The sequence below is a fragment of the Podarcis erhardii genome, assembly GCF_964252035.2.
Source record: "Podarcis erhardii genome assembly, chromosome: Z".
NCBI lineage: Eukaryota > Metazoa > Chordata > Lepidosauria > Squamata > Lacertidae > Podarcis > Podarcis erhardii.
The window spans coordinates 36,834,349-36,858,160 of NC_138504.1; the positions used below are offsets into that span (position 1 = coordinate 36,834,349).

The following is a 23,812-nucleotide window of genomic DNA, read 5'->3' on the forward strand; positions in this document are numbered from 1 at the left end:
ACCAATTTTAATTAGAAGGCAAATAGAATCTGCCTCTCATTTTTCTTTCACTTTTTCTCTATAAGGATTGACAAATCTTACCAGTTCAATTTGTCCCAGGGCCCCTTCGGACTAGTGTTATTTTCTGTAGGCTGCATTCTGCCACATTATGTAATAATAGCACATTAGTGATGGATTTATCCTGGACCATCCACACATCATTCTGCTTTCTATGGCCACATCCACATTCTACATTTAAAGCAGTATCATACTACTTTAAGCAGCCATGGCTTAAAGAATCGTGGGAATTGTAGTTTGTTAAGGGTACTGAGAGTTGCTAGGATACCCCCCCACTCTACGGAGAGAGCTACGATTTTCAGAGTGATTTAACAGTCAAGCCTTCTTCCCAGGGAAATTCTCAGCATCCTTAAAAAAGTACAGCTCCCAGGATTCTTATTGGTGTCTCCAAGGCTGAATCTACACAGATATAAAAAACGCTGTGAAAATGCTTTTTAGAAAAATAGTTTAAAAATATAGATGAAATTTGTCATTAGCTCATCAGTGCCACCTAGTGCCACATTTGTATAATGCACTTAAAACACACTTCATACGTTATGTTTGCAGCTGTATAGCAGAGTCATAGCTTGGTATTATCTAGACTGCAGCCCCATCAGCACTATCCATTTAAAGCACTATAATACCCAGTGCTGCTTTTATTTGGCAAAAGAGTGAGGGCTGGTACTCATATATCGATAAAAGTGTAATTGGTGGCAGCACAAAATGGCTGCCATGGACAGCAAAAAAGAAGAAGAAGAAGAAGAAGAAGAAGAAGAAGAAGAAGAAGAAGAAGAAGAAGAAGAAGAGGTGCCAGTGCTCCATACTGGTGAGTAATGCCACATTAAAAAATTCTCATTGTACCACTTTAAACAGTGATGTCTTCCCTCAAATAATTCTGAAAAGTGTAGTTTGTTGTATGCTGCTGAGTTCTTAGGAAGCCCCCTATTCCCTTCACAGAGCCACAATAGTTCCCAGAGTTCCCTGGGAAGAGGGATTGATTATTAAAGTAACTGGGAATTATGACTCTATGAATGGAATATGGTGGTCTCCTAACAAGTCTCGGCACCTTTAACAAACAACACTTCCCAAGATTCCTTGGGGAGAGCCATGACTGTTTTAAATGTAAAGTGCAGATGTCGCCTCAGTTGTTCTGCAATGCATTATCGAGGCCTGGAAGGGGCTCTCTTGCACCATAGCTGTCAACTTTCAGATTTGAAAATAAAGGATCAGCAGCCTCGAAAATAAGGGATCAGTGGCCTCACCTGTCCCAGGGACAGTCTACGGGATATCTAACAATCCGGGATAGCAGCGGGAAAGGGCGGGAAATGGCGCTGGAATAAGGGAATTTCCCACAAAAAAGGGAAGGTTGACAGCTATGTCTTGCACTATAGGCACAACAAAAACAGGATATATACACACACCCACACCCATAGCTGTCAACTTACAGATGTGAAAATAAGGGACCAGCAGCCTTGAAAATAAGGGATCAGCAGCCAAAATAAGGGATTTTAGTCAACCAGCTGAAATACAAAGTTAAAAGGGACCAGATAATTTGGGAGAGCAGCGCCGGTTTTTAGCCCTTCGTTTCCAGAGGTTGCTGCTCAAGACACCAACTGATGAAACACTGCAATTAAATAACTACAAGCAGCAAACACTTTTCGCGCAAAACCAAGTCCAAGCTACGAAGATGCTGCTGCAGTTCTGTGTCTTTTCTCTCGTGCTCCATCTGCAGCTCTCAGTTCCACCAGGCGGGGCGGGAGGAGGGGGGGGAAATAGCACCCGAAGTAAACCCGCAGATCAGACCATGTATGCTAGTCTACCACTACAAATCTATGGGAGAAGAGCTTGCGGTCTTTCCTCCGCTTTCCCCCTCTATTGTTAGCCCTTGGAACACCTGCCCGCGCCTCCGCCTCTTCCTCTTCCTCTTCTCTTTGAACTGCTTTCTCTATGGTTGCCCTCGCTCTCCTCTCTCTCTCCTCAGCAATTCATAGGCCACGCCAGGCTGCCCATCTCATCTGGGTCGTTCAGTGGCGCAGCCACAGTACGGCCTAGTGGGAGTGGCGGGCAGAGGGGAGGCCCCAGGCAGAGACGCTCAGTTTGGCGGCCGCGAGGAGGGTGGCAGCAGAAGGGCCTCAGGCTCCTGGGGGCTGAGGCTGGTGAGAGGAGGCCGGAGGGGGGCCAACACAGTTGGAGCCTCCCTCCTCCCTGGCCGGCAGGCAGGCAAGCAGGCAGGGAGGAAGAGAGAGGAGCTGCTTCCTTTGAAACCCAGGAAATTTAAGGGACATCATCAATAAGGGACAGCAGCGGGACACGGCGCTGGGATAAGGGAGTTTCCCGCCAAATAAGGGACAGTTGATAGCTATAACACACACACACACACACACACACACACACACACACACACACACACAGGTCATTTCTGAGACTGGGTTTAAAATCAGCACCTTCTTTAGCTCTTTTAAAAATATATATTTGGGAACGAAAACCAGGATTTACTATATAAAGCCCTGTTGGTTTTTCCTCTTAAGGCTGCTGGGTTAGAAATCACTTACAGGTGATGCTCCCTGGCAGGGATTTATTTAGATACAGTACATAGTACAAAAAAGAGTTTGAAGCATTACTCTCTGAAATGTTGAGTAGCTGTGTTTTAGAAAGCTCAGAGAATAGGGTTGCCAGACCTCCAGAGATTTGCCCACTCCCTTCCAGGTGCAGGAAATGCTTTTAAATAAAAATAAAAGTAAACAACAACAGCAACAGCAACGATGGGTGTGGCTGAACGGAAACCAAAGTGGCCACTTAGAACAGTTTCCTCCCCTGGGTGCCAGTTTTAACTAAAATCTGTTTGATGGCACAGGATTTATTAAAATAAAAATAAATTTTCTTCCCTCTGCCTAAGGGAATGTCCACAGCAGCATTTCACTCACCCCAAACAGGGAAGCTTAGCTCAATGCTTCATGTGAGGCCCCTATAAACAAGTGAAGAAGACAAAATGACTGCTGTGCCTCCTAAAATAGCAGAAAATACAGCTGTAAAACCAAAATACTTGGATGCCACATTCAGGGAATAGTTTGAAGTATAATGCATTTCCCTTAAAAGCCAAAATCATATAAGCCTAGAAGGAATTAATAGCTTCTTTGGAAGCAAAGGTAAATACAATAATGGAAAAGGTGGAGGGTACTGCTGAAACAGCTTCTGCAGCAGTGGATTTAAGTTTGAAGCAAAAATTAAGAGGCTGCTTAGGGAAAATAAATGTATTAAGTGTAAGCTTGAAGAAGTGGAAAATAGTCACTAAAGGGTTAATATACACAGGATTAAAAAGGAGGCAGAAGGAGATAATATTACAGGATTGATAATCCAGTGGTTTAAAACTGTTAGACATTGCCTGGAATTGTCCCCAGAAAATATGAAGAAGAATGCATAGAGTACTGCCAGCCAGTCTGCAGGATACAGCACCCCAAAGGGTATTGTTATGAGCTTCCACTGTTTTAAAAAGAAAAATGAGATTTGAAAGGCTTTGAGAAAGGTTGAAATAATAATTTGTGACAATAATCCAATCATGATGTTTTTTGTTTTTTGGACACTGATGAAATGAAGGGAACTTTGGCACATAATACTCTATCTGCAAGATGTAAGAATAATATATTATTGGGCTTTCCCCTTTCGTTTAGTGACTGCTAAACAACACTCTCAGCCACCAACCTCAAGGAACCCACAAAACTATTAACACCACTAGAACTGGTCTGTCCGCCTAGGGTTATTGATTTTTTTGGATAGTGAATCCATTGGTGAAGTTGACCCAGCTCAGGAGCCCAGATGAGAGGGCTACAACAAAGCCAAAAGACCATGTAAGAGAGTAACAGGACAATGAAGAGGCAGCATTGCACATTTTTCAGAAAGGTTACTACACTCTTTAATAAGCAGGAACTAATGCAGAACTGAAGAATGCTGTTTAAAAAAAGAGAGAAAAGGCTCCTTTTCTATAGAAGTGAAAGCAATCAAACTGGAATGACCTGAAAATATAAATATCTTGAAAGTACCCAGAGGTTGGGACATGAGGTTTACAAGAAAATATCCACTTTAATGTACCTCATCATTTACTTGTTTAAAATAAGTTTGATTTTTATGATTTACTCTATACCCATAGTAGTACTGGAGTGCCCTCTACTGTTAAAAGAGGACACACACCAGGGTTCTCAAGGTTCTGGGTTAATTCAAAGGTTTTTTTCAAAGATGCGATACAAGTAGATTTTTTACAGAAGTAGATTAATTTGTAGAACCAAAGCAAAAACATGGACAGCTTAGATTGGCAAAGGACACTATTGCTTAATGGCCAAAATAAGTACAGGTATTAAAGTAATTTCTTTTAACTGTGAAGGGGTTGGGAGATCCAATAAAATACACCAGAATGGCAACTTATTTGTTCAAAAAGGATCCACATATAGCCTTTTTGCAAGAACCCTATAATGCAGATAGGGAAAAAACAACCACACATTGTTTATGCAGTCATGTGTGGGCCAAAAGTACCTCACGAAGACAAAATCATGCAGGAGGAGTAGGAGAAAACCACACTGAGCTTGCTGGAGAAAAAGTGGGATATAAATTCAATAGAAAAGCAACGTGTTATGCTTCCTGACATCACTGGGCAGCCCTCCTGTGATATCCCCAGGTAGCTGCTCCTGGGTCCCAGGTTTGTGCCCTGGAATCTCAGGGTCTGGGATCCCCCATACCTGGTAACCCTATCAGGGATGGACAAATACAAGACAGTTTTATTATTGATTGCTATCCTTTTATTCAATACATGGCTACAAGTGGTGTTAACAAAGACAGCTCTGCAAAAACAGGGTCAGTGATGGCTGGATTGATCCTTCCTCTTTGCAATAAAATTTCTTTCTTTTGTGCCTTATCTTGTTTATGATGTAATACTTCCTGTAGTCATTTAATGTTCTGCATTGATTTTCTTTGGCAGTTTCGTGGTTTTGACTTACAATATCTGTTATATTATAATGACCTGACTTGTACTGACTGGAAACATTGGAGTCTTTCCGCCTCAAATCTTTTGCAGGTACAAACAGTACTGAAAGTGGGATGGTGTCTAATCAACAGATAAGAGTGGGATGGGGTGGCCATCCACCAACAGATAGGGTGTCATCACCTACTGATGGCAACCTAAGCCAAAGCTCTGGACAAGCTGGGCGAGGGGGCGCATAAAGATGTTAAAAAGCATTGGGGAGAGAATTGTGCCCTGCGGTACTCCACACACCAAGGAGTAGCACGACGACAGCTCACCCCCCCAGCACCACCCTCTGTCCAGAAAGGAACGAGCGCAGCCACTGAAGGACTGTGCCCTGAATCCCCACATTGGCGAGGCAGCGGTCCAGAAGTTTGTGAGCAACCATGTTGAAGGCTGCTGACAGATCTAAGAGAATCAACAGCCCCGACCCGCCTCGGTCCAGCTGCCTACAGAGATCATCAGTTAGGGCAACCAGAGCCATCTCGGTCCCATGACCAGAGCAAAAGCTGGACTGGAATGTATCTAAAGCCGATGTTTCATTCAGAAATCCAACAAGCTGTTCAGCAACCGCTCTCTCAATCACCTTGCCCAGGAACAGAAGATTCGAAACTGGGCGGGAATTGAATAGAGATCTAAAGGATCTAATGATGTTTTCTTTAAGAGCGGTGCCAAGGGACAAATTGATGATGTCACCCAGGGGGGCCTGCAACTCGTCTGGACATGCTCAAATCAGCCAGGATGGGCACAAGTCAAGAGGACAAGTGGTGGGCTTTCTGGCCTGGAGGAGTCTGTCCACATCGGCTGGCAGTATCCGGTCAAAGTGGTCCAGTACTGGACCTGAGGACAATCAAGGTGCCTCCAGTTCCGTTATTGTATCCAAGTTGGCAGGGAGGTCATGGCGGAGCGACAGGACCTTCTCCGCAAAAAAGCTCGCAAATGCCTCACAGCTATGTGCCTGATTCATATTTAAATTTGGCTGTCCCTCTAGGGATGTTAGAGACCTAATTATACTAAAAAGTTGCGCAGGGCGAGAGCTAGCGGATACAATGGAGGCTGAGAAGTAAGACTTGTTTGCAGTCTTCACTACTATCTCATAGGTTTTCATAAACGCCCTATAAGATGTTCTTGAGGCTCCGTCACGAGTACTCTGCCATACTCGCTCTAGCTGTCTGAGCTCCTCTGTAAACCAAGGGGCCCGGTTTCTGTGGGGTTGCAGAGGGTGCCTAGCTGTGATCTCATCTATGGCCGCCAAGCGTCGGGTATTCCAACCCTCAACAAGCTCAGTCAATGAGTCGCCAGGGGGAGCAGGATCCCGCAAGGCCTGACAGAATCCATCAGGGTCCATCAGCCTCCACGCCGAGTCCAAATCGACTCACCACCTAAGCAGGGTGCGGGCGGGAAGTCAATCCTGACTTTCAGAGCATAATGATCAGACCATGGCACCTCCATAGAGGGGGACATGATCACATCTATGCCTGTGCCAAAGATCAAATCCAGCATGTAGCCTGCTTGATGTGTGGGGCCCAAAACAAACTGGGAGAGCCGTAGTGTCACCATGGAGGACACCAGGTCCAGAGCCTGTGAGAAAGGGGTGGCACTCTCGGCAGGGGTTGGGGGATGTGTCTGATTTTGCCAACTCCGCAATGGATCTGCAGGTCCAAATAATTTGATCCCAAGGGCTACCCTGCCCAGAAATACACAGTGAGGCCAAGATGTTTTTTTGTGTTTTTTTTTAAATATTTTTATTAGTTTTACAGAATAAGAAAAAGAAAAAAGATAAAATACAAAAGTTTCATAATTCATATTTCTTTTACAGAATCTTTTGGACTTCCCCACATCTTCCCGAATCTGCATTATTTATAGTACAAACTTCAGCATTTTGTTCTCTTATTTCATCACTTATTGTATCTTTCATTTTATCATGTTACCCATTTCCACAAATTTATAACCCAATGTTCATAATACGAAATCTTTAGCTGTTTATTATCTTATTTCATTACTTATTGTATCTTTCAATTCATCATATTACCAAGATCGAAATTATTATAACCCTAATCTTATGTATTTTAATTAAAACATAATGCAATAAAGATTTTTCTCAATTCCACCTCTAACTTCTTGTGCCTTAGTTTTCATTTCACCTAATTGCAATTGCTGGGGCTAGTATTTCCTAAAAAGTGCATTTTCTTAACATTCATACAACTTATAATGTTTTTGCAAATAGTCCTTAAATTTTTTCCAGTCCTCTTCCATTGTTTCTTCTCCCAAGTCTCGGATTCTGCCAGTCATTTCAGCCAGTTCCATATAGTCCATCAACTGCGTCTGCCATTCCTCCAGTGTGGGTAAATCTTGTGTCTTCCAACACTTTGCGATGAGAATTCTTGCTGCTGTTGTGGCATACATAAAAAAAGTTCTGTCCTTCTTTAACACATTCTGGTCTACAATGCCCAGAAGGAAGGCCTCCGGTTTCTTGGGTAAGGTATATCTAAGTACCTTTTTAAACTCATTATAGATCATTTCCCAAAAGGCCTTCACTTTCGGACATGTCCACCAGAGGTGAAAGAATGTCCCTTCCGCCTCTTTACACTTCCAACACTTATTATCAGACAGGTGATATATCTTAGCAAGCTTGACTGGGGTCATGTACCACCGGTATATCATTTTCATAATATTTTCTTTCAAGGCACTACATGCCGTGAATTTCATTCCGGTGTTCCATAACCTTTCCCAGTCATCAAACATAATGTTATGTCCAATATCCTGTGCCCACTTTATCATGGCGGATTTGACTATCTCATCCTGTGTATTCCATTTAAGCAGCAAGTTATACATTCTTGAGAGTAATTTGTCTTTAGGTTCTAACAATTCTGTCTCTAATTTCGATTTTTCCACCTGGAACCCAACCTTTTTGTCTGTTTTAAAAATTTCCCGAATTTGAGCATAATGCAACCAGTCTCGCACCTTGTTTTTTACACTTTCAAAACTCTGCAGCTTCCAATTGTCACCAACTTTTTCAATTAGTTCCCACAGTGAGGCCAAGATGGATCCAACTAGGGTCAGTCCCTGACCTCCCTATAATTCTTGCTCAATGATGAGAGCCGTATGAGTCTCAGCTCAGGTGGTTTTGACTTTGTGTCGTCCCAAAGGTACTCTGGAGAGAGGAGCTTTGAAGGCTTCTGGGAAAGGAAGTGCCTGTTCAGATGACTCTCCTCTTGCCAAGCTGCCATGATGCTGTTGGCCTTGTCTGCCAATATGGTCATGTGGCAAGCCCTGGTGAACTCGTAGACATTCTTGACCAGGCCTCCAAAGGCCGCCCCGCAATAGTAGAAGTCTCCTTCTTCCTTAGAGATGTAGGCCATGGAAGCAGGTCTCCTCTCATATGGGAATGCTGTCCGAGAGACCTTGTAGTAGCCTGGGTGGATCACGGCCACCATCTCCCCCAAGGTCTCTGGGCCCCATGGGTTATGAAACAACGTGTCAATGTCCAGGCAGAAGAGATAGTCCACGTCTCGGTGGGCTGTATCTGAGATGTACCGGTTTATGACCTCCATCCTGCGCATGGAGATTTCTTGCCAGTGGGCATATTTCTTTATAGGGATGAGGTGGAGGGTTCTCCCAGGCTGCAGGCGGACAACAGAGATGTCTTTGGGGTTGTCTGTGAAGATGTAGTAGTTCACATGGTATCCCACCATGAAGTACTGTTCAGCTGACTCCAAAAAATGGCTCACAAATCGTATGTATCTGAGCAAACATTAAAGATATATATATTAAGAGCAATTGCTCAGGGCAGAGTTTTTAAAAAGCAGATTTTCAAGCTGCACTGCTGCTGGTCAGTGTATGCAGTATTGGGTGAGATGGATCAATGGTCTAATTTGGTATAAGGCTGCTTCCGAGGCTCCTAAGGTCCCATAAGTCGGGAGCAAAGTAGGCTAGAATCAGACCAGGGGTCAATGTGGCCTAGGGCTACTCATCCTGAAATGCAGCAGCTCCACAAAGCTATTAATCCTGGTTACAGGTAGGTAGCCATGTTGGTCTGCCGTAGTCGAAACAAACAAACAAACAAAAATCCTTCCAGTAGCACCTTAGAGACCAACTAAGTTTGTACAGGAAGGAATTTTTTAAAATTTTGTTTCTATTAATCCTGATGGCTGTTCTCTCCCTTCACTGTTGGAGGCAGTAAATGTTTCTGAATATCACTTGGTGGAAACTGCAGGAGAGTTACCTTTTAGGCTTGATCCAAGAGGGCTCATCCTATGTCCTTAAGCCCAGGGGTCTGTGCCAGGCACTCGTAACAAAGGCCTTTTATAACCAGAGTTGCTACAGCCCACATCATGTTTTAGATTTCGGCAAATGTGCAGACCTTCCCAACCCCTCCTGCCCTTTCTGCTTACTTTCCAACGGCGAAGGCAGTCATTCCAATGGTAAGGTTCAAAGGCTTGTAGATGCTGTCCAAGATTTCAGGGTTGAATGTCCCCTCCCAGACAATGGGGGCCAGCCATGGAGTCACGGTGAGCACATCAGAGCGCCTGAGGAAACCAGGAAAATAAAGCAATGCAATGTCAAAAGTGTTGATTGAGCAAATAGGATCCTATTGGTGATCAGATCTGTCAATTTCAGTTTCTTATTTTTCCCGAATATAAGTTCAGTTCCCCATGTTTCCATCTGTTGTTGTTTTTTTAAAGTACAGTACTCCGGAAACTTCATTTTTCTGCAAGTTTCCCTGATACACACACATTTTTCATATGCAATTACAGTATGGCTAATATACATACACAGTTTTGCAAAGTCACTTTCCCTAATATAATGAATTTCTGTATGTTCTATTCACTAAAATATACATTTTCAAATGCACACTTTGTCCTAGTACAAACATTTTTTCTTTACACATTACTCAGCTGGAGAACAGCACTGCAAAAATTCGGAGAAGTGTGAACATGCTTGCGAGTTCAGGAAAAGTCATCCTGGACTTCTATAAGAGGTCACCTCAAATGGTATTAATTAGACAGGCCTCTGAAGCCAGAAATTTATTTTAATTAACCAGTATTCATGAATTTATTTAACTACACAGCACCAAGTTAAACTGTGGAACTCACTTCCACAGGAGGCACTAACTTGGATTGGACAAATGCATCAAGGGCAAGGCAATCAATGGCTATTAGCCTCAACAATATCTCTGCTCTGCCTCCATGGTAAGAGGAAGAAAGGCTTCTGAATACGAGTTCTTGGAAACTGCAGGAGGTGAGATTGCTTGTGTGCTCAGATCCTGGTTGGGGTTTTTTGTTGGGTTTTGTGGTTGGCCACTATGAGAACAGGATGCTGGACTAAGATGGGCCATTGGCCTGATCCAGCAGGGCTTTTCTTACATTCTTATTTACATTTAAATTTTTGTCTTATTTCAATTTTTATCACCGTTGAAACTTTTGTACAATGTCTACTGCTTTGTTGCATTTTAAAAAAACAACAAAGTAAATTTGTTTAAAGTTTTAATAAATAGAATATATGAATCGGGCCAGTCCTTTCTGGCACTTACGTCTGTTGCACAGACTTTGGCTGTGGATAAAAGAATCTGAAAAAGATAATAAATAGTCATATATTAGAACAAATCTCCAGAAGAAAGAAGCAGCAATTTTAGGGAAGATGCAAGTGGAAGAGAACTAACTGTGGGAAAAGCTGGTGCGAACTCTCCTCTCTGTACTGTAGTTTCAAAGCACTGTCCAAAAAAAGAGAGAGAGAAAGGGAAATTTAACTTTTATTTATTCATTTGTTTGTGTGCATGTTTTTTTTTTAAAGGTGTATATTACTTAATTGGAAATAAAACCTCTATGCAATTTGCAAAAAGCAAACAAACATTAAAATTGTCAAGAAAAGGAAAGTTAAAAACAGGATTTATTTTTTTTAAAGATGCAAAGTGTTATGAAAACAGTTTGGCTAAAAAAACATACTTAAAACACAAGCCTACATGTTCTGTGAGGATAGATTTGTCTGAACAAAAAACTTTTCAGTAAAGTGTATAGTGAAGATGCCTACCTGACATAAATAGGCTGGGAGTTGCAAAGTAGAGGTGTTGCCACACTAACATACTGATTTCTTATAAGCGCAGAACAAGTATTATGCAGTGCCTGTGACAGTGGTATTTCCTCCTATTTTCAAAGCTCCTACAGGCTCAATTTGTTTGACACCTCACTCTTGCAACCAAAAAACATAGAACTGAAGAGCTACAAGGTACTCCAAAGTTAATCTAGTCTAATCGCCTAGAGCAGTGGTTTTCAACCAGTGTGCTGTGGCACCCTGGGGTGCCTTGAATGATAGTCAGGGGTGCCACAGGCAACACTGGCCTCTGTCCCTCTTTCCCTCCCTCCCTCCCTCCCTCCCTCAATGCCCTCTCATCTCTGCCTTGCACAGCTGTTTGCTGCAGCTGCCCTGGCTACAAGCTCCCCAAGTCAATGGTGCCTCTGGGGCTGGCCAGGGGGTGCTGGTTGCCAGAAGCTGAAGTGGCCTCAGAGTAAGCAAGCAAATGGGCAAGGGACCGCAGCCAGCCTGTCCACCAGCCCTTGCTGTTGGGAATGGGAATGGGCATGGGCAGACAAGTCCCAGGCCACTTTGGTGCAGTGTGAGAAGGCACCTCTTTTCAGAGGAAGCTCAGAGACCAGAGGCTGCAGAGACGGCTGCCTGGAGGACTCCCAAGAAGAGGGGAGAGGAGAGGAGGCTGAAGGAACACTCCACAAGGGAGAGTGTTCGAAAAGGGGCGAGGGGCTGCCAGCTCTGCAGGCAGGGGGTGACATAACTGGGCTCCTGAGCCCCACAGGGGTGTCACAGAAAGTATGCAGTTGGTCAAGGAAGCCGTGGACTCAAAACGGTTGAAAACTTCTGCCCTAGAATGCAGGGACTACAGTGGTGCCTCGCAAGACGAAAAGAATCCGTTCTGCGAGTCTCTTCGTCTAGCGGTTTTTTCCTCTTGCGAAGCAAGCCCATTGACGGCTTAGCGGATTAGCGCTTTTAGCGGCTTATCGGCTTATCGGATAAGCGGCTTAGAGGCTTAGAAAAAGGGGGGGGGAAGGGAAAAAACCCCACAGGAACTTGCAAGACATTTTCATCTTGCGAAGCAAGCCCATAGGGAAATTCATTTTGCGAAGCGCCTCCAAAACAGAAAACCCTTTCGTCTAGCGGGTTTTCCGTCTTGCGAGGCGTTCGTCTTGCGGGGCACCACTGTATGGCTAATCACACAGCATTGGATGGAGTATTGAGGCTCTGCAGTTTAGCCCCCAAATCTCACTATGGTACTTACAAGAGATCTGGGCATGGAAGATAATATGGAAGGTAGTGGGTCGGTCCTTTCCCAATCAAAACCCTGGGGACAAAAAAAAGCAGTTAAAAGAGGCATAAAGGTTGTGCAGGACTTGAGAAATGTTATCAGGATGGGGGCATCTGCAAGGAAATGAACAATAAAATGGTCTTGTTGGACTTGGCATGGTGGCGGTGGCAGGCTGTACTTTTCTCCAATCCTCATATTTACATGGTGGGAATGGATTAGGTACTGATTAGTATTACAAGTGAAAAATACTGAATTTAATTCAGAATTATTTTTGCGTTCTGTGTTTACAAGACACAATAAGGATTTAGCATAGGAAGCGATTTTCCTCAAAGCATGGTAACCGGCCTCATAGAGGACCATTGTTCCAGCTAGCTCAGTGTTGTATACATTGGCTGGCAGCATTTATTCTGTGGCTTCCAGCAACTGGTACTCAGAAGCATGGAGGTAAAGCATAGGCATCATGGCTAGTAGCCACTGAGAGCTTTCTCCTCCATGAATTTGTCTAATCCTCTTTAAAGCCATCCAAGTTGGTGGCTGCTGTGAACAGGATATTCAGCGAAAGAGACTCACCCGATAAAAAAGGAGATGGTGCTAAAGGTGAGTGCAAGGACAGATAAGATAAGTTTCTGATGTTTCATGTTTCCTGGGCTCGAACAAAAGAAGAATTAAGGATATCCAAAGTCCAGATCTTATGTAGGTTTCACCTAGGGAAGTAATGAAAGTAACATTAGAGGTGTGTTATAAGAATTCTAAGGTCTCAAATATAAAATAAATGTTCGTACATGTATAAGGCAAACACATACATAACTATATAAACCACGTGTCTAAAATAGTAAAGGAGAGCAATCCTGTAGCCATTTTGACTCTCGCAGTGATCTCTGTGATAGGAATTTTATGGTCTTAGATATATGGCAACGTTCATAACCACACATACATAGATCAGCACAGGAAAGCCAACCTGGAACCATTTTGATTCCTAAACTGAGCAAATGTTTCTCTGCATGGTCAAAATGGAAAAGCCTCCCCATTGTCTCTTCCTTCACAAATCCTGTCTTAATCTATGTTTGAATAAGGGTGTGAGCCTTATCATTACAAAAGACTGCCCAGGCTCCCCAAGAAATCCAATCAAGTAACCTGCCAGACAGGAAATAAACAAAGCACAGGAGAAAACAACATGCAAATGTTCTGTTTTAGATCCGCCTTATCTGAGGGGTGGTCTTAGGTTACACCCCTTCTGTGATGAATGCATAATGTTTCTGGGGGTGGTCTTGATCTACAGGATGGGAATTTCAAAAGTCTTTATAAGCCCTTGCACAGCAATTGGGGGGGGGCCTCTTCCTCTCCTGCGTGTGAGGGGAGCACCCTGTTGCAACAGATCAATAAAGATCAAGCTTACTAGCTGCTTTGCTTCTCAATATTCTCTGGTTGGCCTCTGTTATTTTCTCCTACCAATAGGGAACCTATGTAAGGACTCTATACGGGCTCTTGGATACCCCATAAGGGAAAAGGGCATATTTTTATTTACAACACCTCAAATATTCCTCTGCAGTAAGGAAGGAAAATGGGGAAAGCCTTTCCATTTTCTTTTTGCTTACAAAGCCTGTTTTAAAGTAATAACAATAATAAAAAAATAAGAAATAATAAAAATAAAAATAAATAACATAAACCTTTTAAACCTTCCCGGTTTAAAAACTGAGCTCAGGGCAGCTAACAGCAAATATAAAACATTGATTAAAATGTGACTTAAAAATAGCATAAAATACAACTTAAATGCAGCATCAATATCAATAAAATTCAAAAATTCAGGGGTCATTTTGCGGGGGGGAAACAAAAAACTGAAGTATTAACCATCACAAAAGAATGGCCAGACTGCTCTGGTAATAAAGTCAGTGACCATTATAAGGTATCCTGGCAAACAGGATTTTTGCTGTAGACCACCTCCTTCTGTGATCTCTGTATGATGTTTTAGGGGGGTGGTCTTGGGCGACAGGGTGGGCAATTTAAAGAGTTTACATAAGGGCTTGCACACCATTGTTCTGGGTTCTCTCCTCCCTCCTGTGTGTGGTGAGTGGGGACCCTATTGTAATACTACTTTTCTTTTGCAATAAAGATCAGGCCTACTAGCCGCTTTGCTTCACAATATACTCTGGTTGGCCTCTGTTATTTTCTCCTACTGATAGGGAACCCACTTAAGGACTCTTAAGGCTCTTGGATACCCCGCAAGGGAAAAGGAGCAGTTTTTTCTTATAACAGTTGGGAAAGTCTCTCTCCCAGTTCCACTTCCAGATCAATATAAAAGGAATCCAAGGAATCATTCTTACTCACTGCTTGTTGGTTATCTAACTCGCAGTGGTAGAGCATCTGCCTTGCAAGCAGAAGGCTTCAGGTTTGATCCCCAAAGGCATCTCCAGGCAGGGCTGGGAGAGAACCCAGCCAGAAATCCTGAAGAACTGCTGCCAGTCAGTGTAGGCAATATTGAGCTGCATGGGACAGCGATCTGGCTCTGTATAAAGCAGCTTCCTACGCTCTCCACATGCTTTCATCCAGCTGAAGGATCCAGAGTGCCCCAGCCTACAACTCTGGAGAGGCAGCTATATTCATGCTAGGGAACGTAGAAAGTGTGTTGAGCAACAAAATTGCTGGAGGGCATTAGATGGAGGCCAAATCTTCAGTCAGGGTGGGTATCAGCTTTGAAATAAACACTGCACCTCAATGAACTGTGTGTGCAGATGTGATGCTTTACTTCCTGTTCCACTCAGGAACTTCTGAGAAAATATGAAGCAAGATTAGATTTCCTGACTCTTGTGTATATTTGGTTTGTCTGTGTGTGTTTGCATCTCTCTTTATAGATTTTTGCACACAGCAGCCCATAAAATCCTCGCGCTTTCTTTTTTTACTGAGCTGCTCTCTGCAGGGAGGCATTTGCAGCAAGGAAAAGGGCATATGGGGAGAGCACTGAGAAGCCTCTCTCTACCGCCATTTCCACTGTTTGGCTTAAAAGGCAGCCATGGGAGGAAGCTTTAAAGGGAAAATTATCCCACGTAAAAAGGTAAAGGCAAAGGACCCCTGGACGGTTAAGTTCAGCAGGACTAAACAGCTTTGGGTGCAACAGGACACCATGACAAGTGCAAGAGCGCACAGAAACACCATTTACCTTCTCACCGCAGCAGTACCTATTTGTCTACTTGCACTGGCATGCTTTCAAACTGATAGGCTGGCAGAAGCTGGGACAGATCAAAGGGAGCTCACTCCATCATCCGATCGGTAAGCCTAAGAGTCCTGGTGGTTTACCCCACAGTGCCTCCTGCATCCCCTCTTTTTACCTTTACCTCCCACCTTTTACCACTCCCTCTTCATAGCTCAGAGATTTAAGAGACCTGAGCAGTTACTTCATCTCACCCCCTTCTAAAAAAAAACCCCATGGAATGATGAAACACCTCTCTAGAGTACTTAACCTGGTGCTTAAAGTTGATTAGAAATAGTTGGAATATTTATTTTGTAGTTTAAACAGCAGCAACTACTTAACCATCCATTTTATTTTGTTGAACTCTTAATTTAAAATAGGTATTAATGAGGGAAAAGGCTGTCTGCTTTTCTGCCTCCTTGTTGGAGCCTTTCAACGTTTTTTATATCCCTCTGTTTGCACGTGTGTTATAGAAAGATTATTGCTGGCTGTTCATCCTGTTGGCTGGACACTGCAGCATTTTATCTTTCCTGCCTCAGACCCTAAAATTTCCGATACCAAGGCCTAACTCCAAAGTCTAGGGAAAGATTTGCTTACCAGAAAGAAGGAAATCAGCGAAGAGACTGTGAACTCGGCGGCAGCTCCCTGGAGCAAGGCAGTCAAGATGACCTCAGCATTTAAGGTGTGTTTACAGCTGAAAATTCAGGCTTCTTTCTTCTGATCCCTGTGTTCAGATTTTTGGCCAGAGGTGCCTCTCTGGTTCCTTGCCGGAAGCCGATATGGTACAGACCACATCCTTTTGTTGTATGGTGAACCAGCAGGAAAATTTCGAAATACAGTATCTCACATGGCTTGAGTTTCCCCCCCTCCCATTCATTAGCCTCCCCCTTCATGCATTAGTCATTTCCCATAAATAATGTTTGCCTACCTACCCTGCGAAACATTCTACTTTTTTCATCCTGCAGCTAGGCTGTTATGAGTTCTGCTTTTTCCTGGCATGCCTTGTGAGAGACTAATGGACTAATTCTTGACCAGGAATGCATTTTGCCCACACTTAGAGCTTTCTGTGAAAACAGCCACTTCCCTTGTGCTGTGACTTTTGCCTAGATTCCTGCTTTTGCTTTCGTTTCATTTCTCTCTACTGTATATATTGTTGCATCTATATTTTCAGCCCAGCCCAAAAGGTCCAGGTCCGTAAAAAAAATTGACAATTGGCTGCCCACTTACCGCCAAGCCAGGTTTAAGGTTCCTGTGTTAATTTACAAAGCACTGAACCACTTAGGTCCATGGTACCTCAGAGACCACCTGAACCCTTAAATCCTAGCTCAGTCACTGAGATCACCTGCAGGAACATAGGTGGTTCCACGAATTAACTGGTGAGGCTCATTTGACAAGAAAACCAGCCTTAGATGTCAATGGCCCAGTCAAGAGATTTAGCAGGCACCTTCTGTGCCACCTTTTAAACGCCTGCTGATAACTGTTTCGCCAGGCCTACGCAGACAACTAAGAAAATATCCTTCCACAATACAGTGGTACCTCTGGTTATGTACTTAATTAGTTCCAGAGGTCTGTTCTTAACCTGAAACTGTTCTTAACCTGAAGCACCTCTTTAGCTAATGGGGCCTCCTGCTGCTGCTGCCGTCGCAGCCGCGCAATTTCTGTTCTCATCCTGAAGCAAAGTTCTTAACCCGAGGTATTATTTCTGGGTTAGCGGAGTCTGTAACCTGAAGCGTATGTAACCCGAGGTACCACTATAGTTCACTGGCTTTTATTGTGTGGTTTTATGTTTTTATTGTTGTAAACTGTATTGATACATTTTAATGACATAACAGTACATGCATATTTATATAATTAATTGATTGATTGATTGATTAATTAATTATATAAAATCCCCAGAGGGGAGGAGGGAGCAGCAAAGCCCTTGAGTTGCTGCAGGGACAATTTATAAGTTGGTGAGGGTTTCTTTGTGAAAGGCTGTTCTTATCAAGGGAGATGGGAATGAGATATTGGGAAAGGGATTACTGAAACCCATGGAGTTGGACTTGCCAGGCAGGTTCAGCAGGAATTTCTTTTAGTCTTAATGAAACTATTTTTTATTCAATATTTCCTTATGCAATACCTTACTCTGGAAAAACAGGGTCATAGATATTCCAGAGCATGAACTGTGGATGAGGAGGGAATCGGTTCTAGCTCTCATTTAAAGGGCAACATATCTAATCTGCACTTTCTGAAACAATGTATAAACCAATACTGTACACAAAATTGTGCATACTAGGGAAAACTGCTCTGCAAAATTGTGCATATTGGGGGAAATTCCACAAAAGAATTAGGAAAAGAATTGCACTAGAATGCTTATGAACTTTCATGGGTTTAAAGTCATAATTTCAAACTGATGTAGAAATATGGAGAAATGAATTTAAGATTAGAAAAATGAGAAACTGAGAGAAACTGATTGATTTGCCCATCCCTATGAAGGCTTTTTCTCTTCACTCTGTGTACTTTCATGGAGCAGGAAAGAGGTGATGAAACCGGAAAAACCCCCGACAGAAAAACACAAATCCTCTTCCACTTAATTCACATTTCCCAAAACAACTCACGAAATGAAACCTGACTCTCCTTCCAAATTCACTCTTTTCCAAATGCTGCAATGCACTTCTCCAACCAAATAACATGTACTAAAATGTGTATTTCAGGGGAAAGTGTGCATAAGGACTTCATATTGTTGGGCAAAAAGATACAGTGGTGCCTCGCAAGACGAAATTAATCCGTTCCGCGAGTCTCTTCGTCTAGCGGTTTTTTCGTCTTGCAAAAAAACGGCTTAGCGGCTTAGCGCTATTAGCGCTATTAGCGGCTTTTAGCAGCTTATCGGCTTAGCGGATAAGCAGATAAGTGGCTTAGCGGCTTAGAATAAGGGGGGGGGGAGGAAAAAAAACCCACAGGAACTCGCAAGACATATTTGTCTTGCAAAGCAAGCCCATAGGAAATTCATTTTGCGAAGCGCCTCCAAAACGGAAAACCCTTTCGTCTAGCGGGTTTTCCGTCTTGCGAGGCATTCGTCTTGCGGGGCACCACTGTACCTGCATTGCAGGGGGGGTTGGACTAGATGATCCTCGTGGTCTCTTCCAGCTCTGCAATTCTATGATATTGGTGAAAATGACACAGAAAAATATATTCTAGTAATTATTCTGGCCCATTAATTTCAATGGGTCTACTATGAGTAAGACTTACTTGGACAGAATCCTGAGTATATTCGACAAAACTGTGTTAACAAATGTGTATATACGGAGAAACATGGACTAAAATGCTGACAGGTTTTCAAGAGGAATTTTTATTTTATGATTCTTTTTTTGATGCTGAGAGAATTAGATTCTAAGCTTGCAAAAATGTGAAAATGACAGATTCATCCATCCCTAGTAGACCCAGACATGCAGTCTGAGCTGATGTAAAGCAGCCTCTTTGTTCCTCTGGGAACCCTTCTGAGGTGTTGTCAAGAGTTTCAACTGATTGACATTTGATTCAAATTCCCATTTGCAAATCCTCACCAGTTAACCCAGGGTGTTAGAAAACAAGGACGCCTTGATTGCTAAATAATATATTTACTCAAGTGTGGGGGGTGGATATATTGCTTACAGAGGGAGAAATGAGAACACGTGAAGGTGTCTATTGCTTACACAGAGAGAAATGAGAACGCGTGAAGGCAGAAGAGTGTGGCAAATTCATGCGTAGAGCTGCTTGATCTTCTGCACTGACTTCTTCCACCAGTCTGTCCAGTGCTGGGCCTTCATTAGAAGGGCTGTTTTCTCCTTTTTAATCCTGGCAAATTCCACCTCCAACAGTTCCTTGAATGCCTATGTGAGCAACACAACCCCAGAAAATGCAAAATAAGGACCAAAGAAATCCATATTTGCCTTTGGAAGCCTTGAAAGTCGCCACCGGAGAGGGAGTGGGGGAAACTGCATGGGAGGGGTGTTTCTAGGACAGTTGGGTTCCCTTGCCATTTTTACTATCGGATGCTGGGTGTTGTTTATGCAGTCTTGTTATATGTATAGTACTGAAATGTGTTTTTGGTATGTTGTCATGTTTGCTATTGTGGTGTTTTGTTATGCTATTCTGTAATCTGTTTTAAGCATGCTTGAAGAGTGGCAGGATGTCAAGGTCAGTAAGGCAAGACACTGGTGAGTGAGTATGCACTGGGGGAAGCGGGGCTGGAGCCTGACTCGGGAGAAGGGGGCAGTAGTCTGTGGTGACCTGTACTAGCCAGGATGCATGAATTAGAGGCAGGGGAAGCTTCAGAGCTGGAGGAAGAGGCAGCCCAGGTGAAAGTGAAAGGTTGGGTGCTTCTCCTCCCTCCTCTGCACCACTGCCTCCCAGAACCAGGAGAGAATTGAAGCAGGAAGAGCAAAAGCAGCTTCCACACAGGTGTGGTCTCCAGCTACATGTGCACAGCCCATCAGGGGTAGGTACATAAGCTGGTAGAGGGGGGGGGTGTTCTCCAGATGCTGCAACTGCTCCATTGAGCACAAGACCTGGGAATAGCTGCCCAGATGCTAGACTGGTGTGCGTAGGTCTCCAGAGCTGTAGAAGCAACTGTTATTGTTATCTATGACAATAAATAAAGAATTAACTCTTTGTCATGTGCATTCCTTTGGCTGGGAAATGTCCTTGCCACATGCAAATAAAAGGAAGGAAGGAAGGAATCTATCTTTCTGTACGCACAGGTACAGACCTGTTGTGGCTGCAGAGACCAGTAACTCATAACTGCTGCCTCCTGCATTGTTTTTGCTGTGTACAAGGAGGTGTACAAGGCGCCATCTGACCGTCTTAGGGATTTCACTCTGGATTTGTGTAGGGTTTTCTTCTCCTTAACATGTTCTGCAAAGCAATGGGTTCACATTCTTCCTTGGGATTTATTCCCAAAGCCTTTTTCACGAATGGGTACACGCAACTACCGATTTGCGCGGGGGTTACATTCCTGACCCCCGCCTGGTCTGTCTCCTTCTGCCACTGCCCCATTCTTCCACCTTTTCTGACCACTTCCAGGTTGCTGTGCTGTGAGTGCGCAGTCGTGCATCAATTAGACACACATAAATTGGTTGCTGTCTGTATAGTCGCAAGGCAGCAGATGTTTAGGATCAGACTTTTCCTTCTCCAAGATGAGCAACCTTCCCAGGTTGACAAGCCTCATCTGCCCCTCACTTTTCTCTACAGTACATGCAGAAACTGCCTTCTTGACCATTGGACCCATTACTGGTCTTGTCCACTCAATCCACCAGCCTGCCTTCACATGCAGGGGAAGTTCCTAACTCCTAACTCCTAACTCAGGGTCTGAGATCCATTGGCTTCTCGCACTTAGCTTAGCTAGCCAATCGAAGCTGTTTACTGGTGTGTAGCTGCTATCTTGCGGCTTTACTCTTTTGTGCAGCCATTAACTGAAATAAATAGATCTTGGTTATGCTCATTAACTTCAGTGCATCAATTCTGATTAGGACTGAGTGGGGGACAACCCTAGGCAGCCCTGTTTAGGGAAGTTTTTAATGTTTGAAGTTTTATTCTGTTTAATATTCTGTTGGGAACCACCCAGAGTGGCTGAGGAAACCCAGCCAGATGGGTGGGGTATAAATAATAAATAATTATCGGCGGCAGCAGGAGGCCGCATTAGCTAAAGTGGTGCTTCAGGTTAAGAACAGTTTCAGGTTAAGAATGGACCTCCAGAACGAATTAAGTACTTAACCCGAGGTACCACTGTATTATATTATACTCTGTGGATAGTCTCCAAAACTGGGAGAACTGGTCTTGGATGGAACACAAGGATAGAATGGTGAAGTTATTCTTTAATTACACCAGAGAGAGACTTGGAAGGGGCAGGCAGTGCAAGCTTTTGAACACCAGAGTTATGTGCTGGCTATAGGCTGTCCCAATCAACAGTCTCTAGTTGCAGCATTTTGCTGGAGCCTCTGAACCAGGCTGAAGGGTAGCACATTTACTTAACTGATGTTCCTTGAATATTTTAAAATTCCTTTTACATTGTGTATTCATGCTTTTATACTTGTAAGTCACTTTGAGACATTTTTTACAGTAAGTAACAAACAAAAGTAATTAATAATTCCAACTTTGACCTTTCATGAAATGCTTTTGCGTGGAATCCTACCCCACATTAGCAACTCTTTTTCCTATCAGCTGCTGAGGCCACAGCATTTCCCCCACAGTTCCTTACCACATAAACAGCATCCCTTTTTTCCATTGCTGCCATGTGACCCAGGGTGGTCTTGGATGTAGTCAGTGAGGTGGTTTCTCGACAGATGATCTGGTTTGGAAAACCCACCAGGGTAGTTCTTGGGATTCCAGGCCAGGTCCTAAACAAACGAACAAACAAACAAACAAACAAACATTCAATCAATCAATCAATCAATCAATCAAATAACACACACAGAACCCTCCCAAATTGAACAGGGATGGGAGGGTGTAATAACCTCCCTCAATAAAGATAGGAGATTAGTAATGTGACCAGATTTGGGGATGGTTTTTTATTTTTTATTTTATTTTATCACTTCTTGGGGCACTTCCACACTGAAACCCTCTGAAATATGATTGGGGTGGAGCCACCAAAGTAGTTCCTGTTTGATATCCTGAGGAACCCTGAGGAGAAAGGGTTTTTCTTCTGGAGAATATGATCCTGGAAGGGGAGGAGGAGTTGCTGGTGACCTGGAGTGAAACCTGACCCAGAGAACTAGGTTGAATGCTTACCGTGCCCTGAAAGCTCACAAGAACCACAGGGCAGATTTGTGGCAAGAGACCACCTGAGATAACAGGGAAGTGAGAAGCGGGATCTGTTTCTAAGTGAGGGCCTTCCTGAAAGACTGCATGTTGAGTATCACCCTGACGTGAGTGATGGAGGGAATCAAGCAGCTTTTCTCCTTGTTCACCACCAACCCAAGCTGATCCAGCCAGAAGAGAGTAAGATCTGTGGCCTAATGACAGAGATCCAGAGATATCACCAGAATATCATCCAGGTAAGGGTGGGTGCAGATTCCCTTTGTTCCTAAGAACGCCACAAGAGCCACCAATACCTTGGTAAACACCCAGAGACAAGAGGAGAGGCTGAAAGGGAGGGCCTGATACTGGAAATAGTGGTGAGCATATGTGATGGGGGTGGGTGGAGATGAAGAGAATGAATAAGTAGAAATGAAGAAGATGGGAGGCCGAGCAGCCAACAGGAAACAAAATGAAAACACCCATTCAGAATCATCTACCAAATGATCTAGCAAACATGACAAAGGAGAGGACTAGACAAAGGAAAAATCCACAAAAAACAAACACTCAAGCGTTTCTCTCTATACACATGGAGAGACAAGAAGACCCAGCTATCCTTTGCAGCAGGCAGGATTGCTCTGGAGAGACAAGATGACTTCTCCCCTCTGGAGATGAAGTTGCAAGTTGAAGACCCTGCCTGTCTCCAGTAGGGGAAGTCATCCCTATCTGGGATGGCATCTCCCTCCATCTGGTAAATATCCACTCTCTCTTCTGTCTGGGCACACTTCACCCAGCACTGATTGGTTGCTGGGTCACAAGGAGGCTGATCCAGAGACTGCCCATGACAGAGAGAATAGATAACATCTTAGTTAGGGTTTTTTAAGAAGGACAAGGAGGGCTAGCCATAAAATTTTGCAGCATTATCCTCACTGTCCATTACTCCTGTTCAGGGTTCATGCCAGTTTGCCTTATCCCCATCCAGGTTGCTATAAGTAGAGGATTCCTTCCTCACCCATCCTGCCCCCAGTTTTCCTTCCTTTTTCCAGTTAACACTCAATAGTATGTGGCTGAGCACGCTCAGTCCTTTTGGGGAAGGGGCCACAGCTAAGCAGCAGAGAATCTGCTTTGCACTCAGAAGGTCCTGGATCCAATCCCCAACAGTAGGACTGGGAAAGACTCCCTGCCTGAATCCATGGAGAGCTGCTGCCAGTCAATGTAGACAACAATGAGCTAGAGAGGGATCAATGGCCTAATTTAATATAAGGCCGCTTCCTATGTTTCCTATTCCTCAGCTTTGGTTTTCCCCCTCCCTTTTATTTTCTGCCAGTTCTGGGGTTCTCTTAAAGAGGTTGATAGCATCCCTGTTGCTTTTCAATGACCCTATTTTGGCTCCTTTCCTATGGGCACTTACCACCCGAGTTCACTATCAGAGGGACTGTGTTTAGGGACTGTCTCTTTCCCGTCCTCACAGCTGTCTCATAGAACCATAGAATTGTAGAGTTGGAAGGCACCCTGAGGG

General features: G+C 43.7%; 2 protein-coding genes and 1 long non-coding RNA gene across 3 annotated transcripts in view; 1 reads left to right on the forward strand and 2 right to left on the reverse strand.

Moving 5' to 3' along the window:
• The first annotated feature begins 1,886 nt into the window (after nucleotides 1-1,886).
• LOC309333608 lies at nucleotides 1,887-8,215 on the forward strand. Its single transcript, XR_014152578.1, has 3 exons — nucleotides 1,887-2,192; nucleotides 3,705-6,753; nucleotides 8,082-8,215. It is a non-coding gene; the product is annotated as an uncharacterized lncRNA (long non-coding RNA).
• On the reverse strand, nucleotides 8,104-16,354 carry GBGT1 (globoside alpha-1,3-N-acetylgalactosaminyltransferase 1 (FORS blood group); the record flags this gene model as incomplete). The annotated part of the gene is made up of 7 exons (XM_081847211.1): nucleotides 16,141-16,354; nucleotides 12,930-13,063; nucleotides 12,333-12,395; nucleotides 10,707-10,757; nucleotides 10,578-10,613; nucleotides 9,439-9,573; nucleotides 8,104-8,788 (listed from the first exon to the last, which is right to left on the reverse strand). The coding sequence occupies exons 2-7, from the start codon at nucleotides 12,995-12,997 to the stop codon at nucleotides 8,104-8,106; spliced, it is 1,038 nt and encodes a 345-aa protein (XP_081703337.1). The 5' UTR covers nucleotides 12,998-13,063; nucleotides 16,141-16,354.
• Nucleotides 16,355-19,123: 2,769 nt separating this feature from the next.
• Nucleotides 19,124-23,812, reverse strand: part of CCDC180 (coiled-coil domain containing 180) — a 57,355-nt gene continuing 52,666 nt past the window's right edge. The window contains exons 37-38 of the mRNA XM_081846898.1: nucleotides 21,758-21,896; nucleotides 19,124-19,391 (exon numbers count right to left, since the gene is read on the reverse strand). Coding sequence (XP_081703024.1) covers nucleotides 19,260-19,391; nucleotides 21,758-21,896 — 271 coding nt within the window. The 3' untranslated portion in view covers nucleotides 19,124-19,259. The remainder of the gene's footprint in view (nucleotides 19,392-21,757; nucleotides 21,897-23,812) is intronic.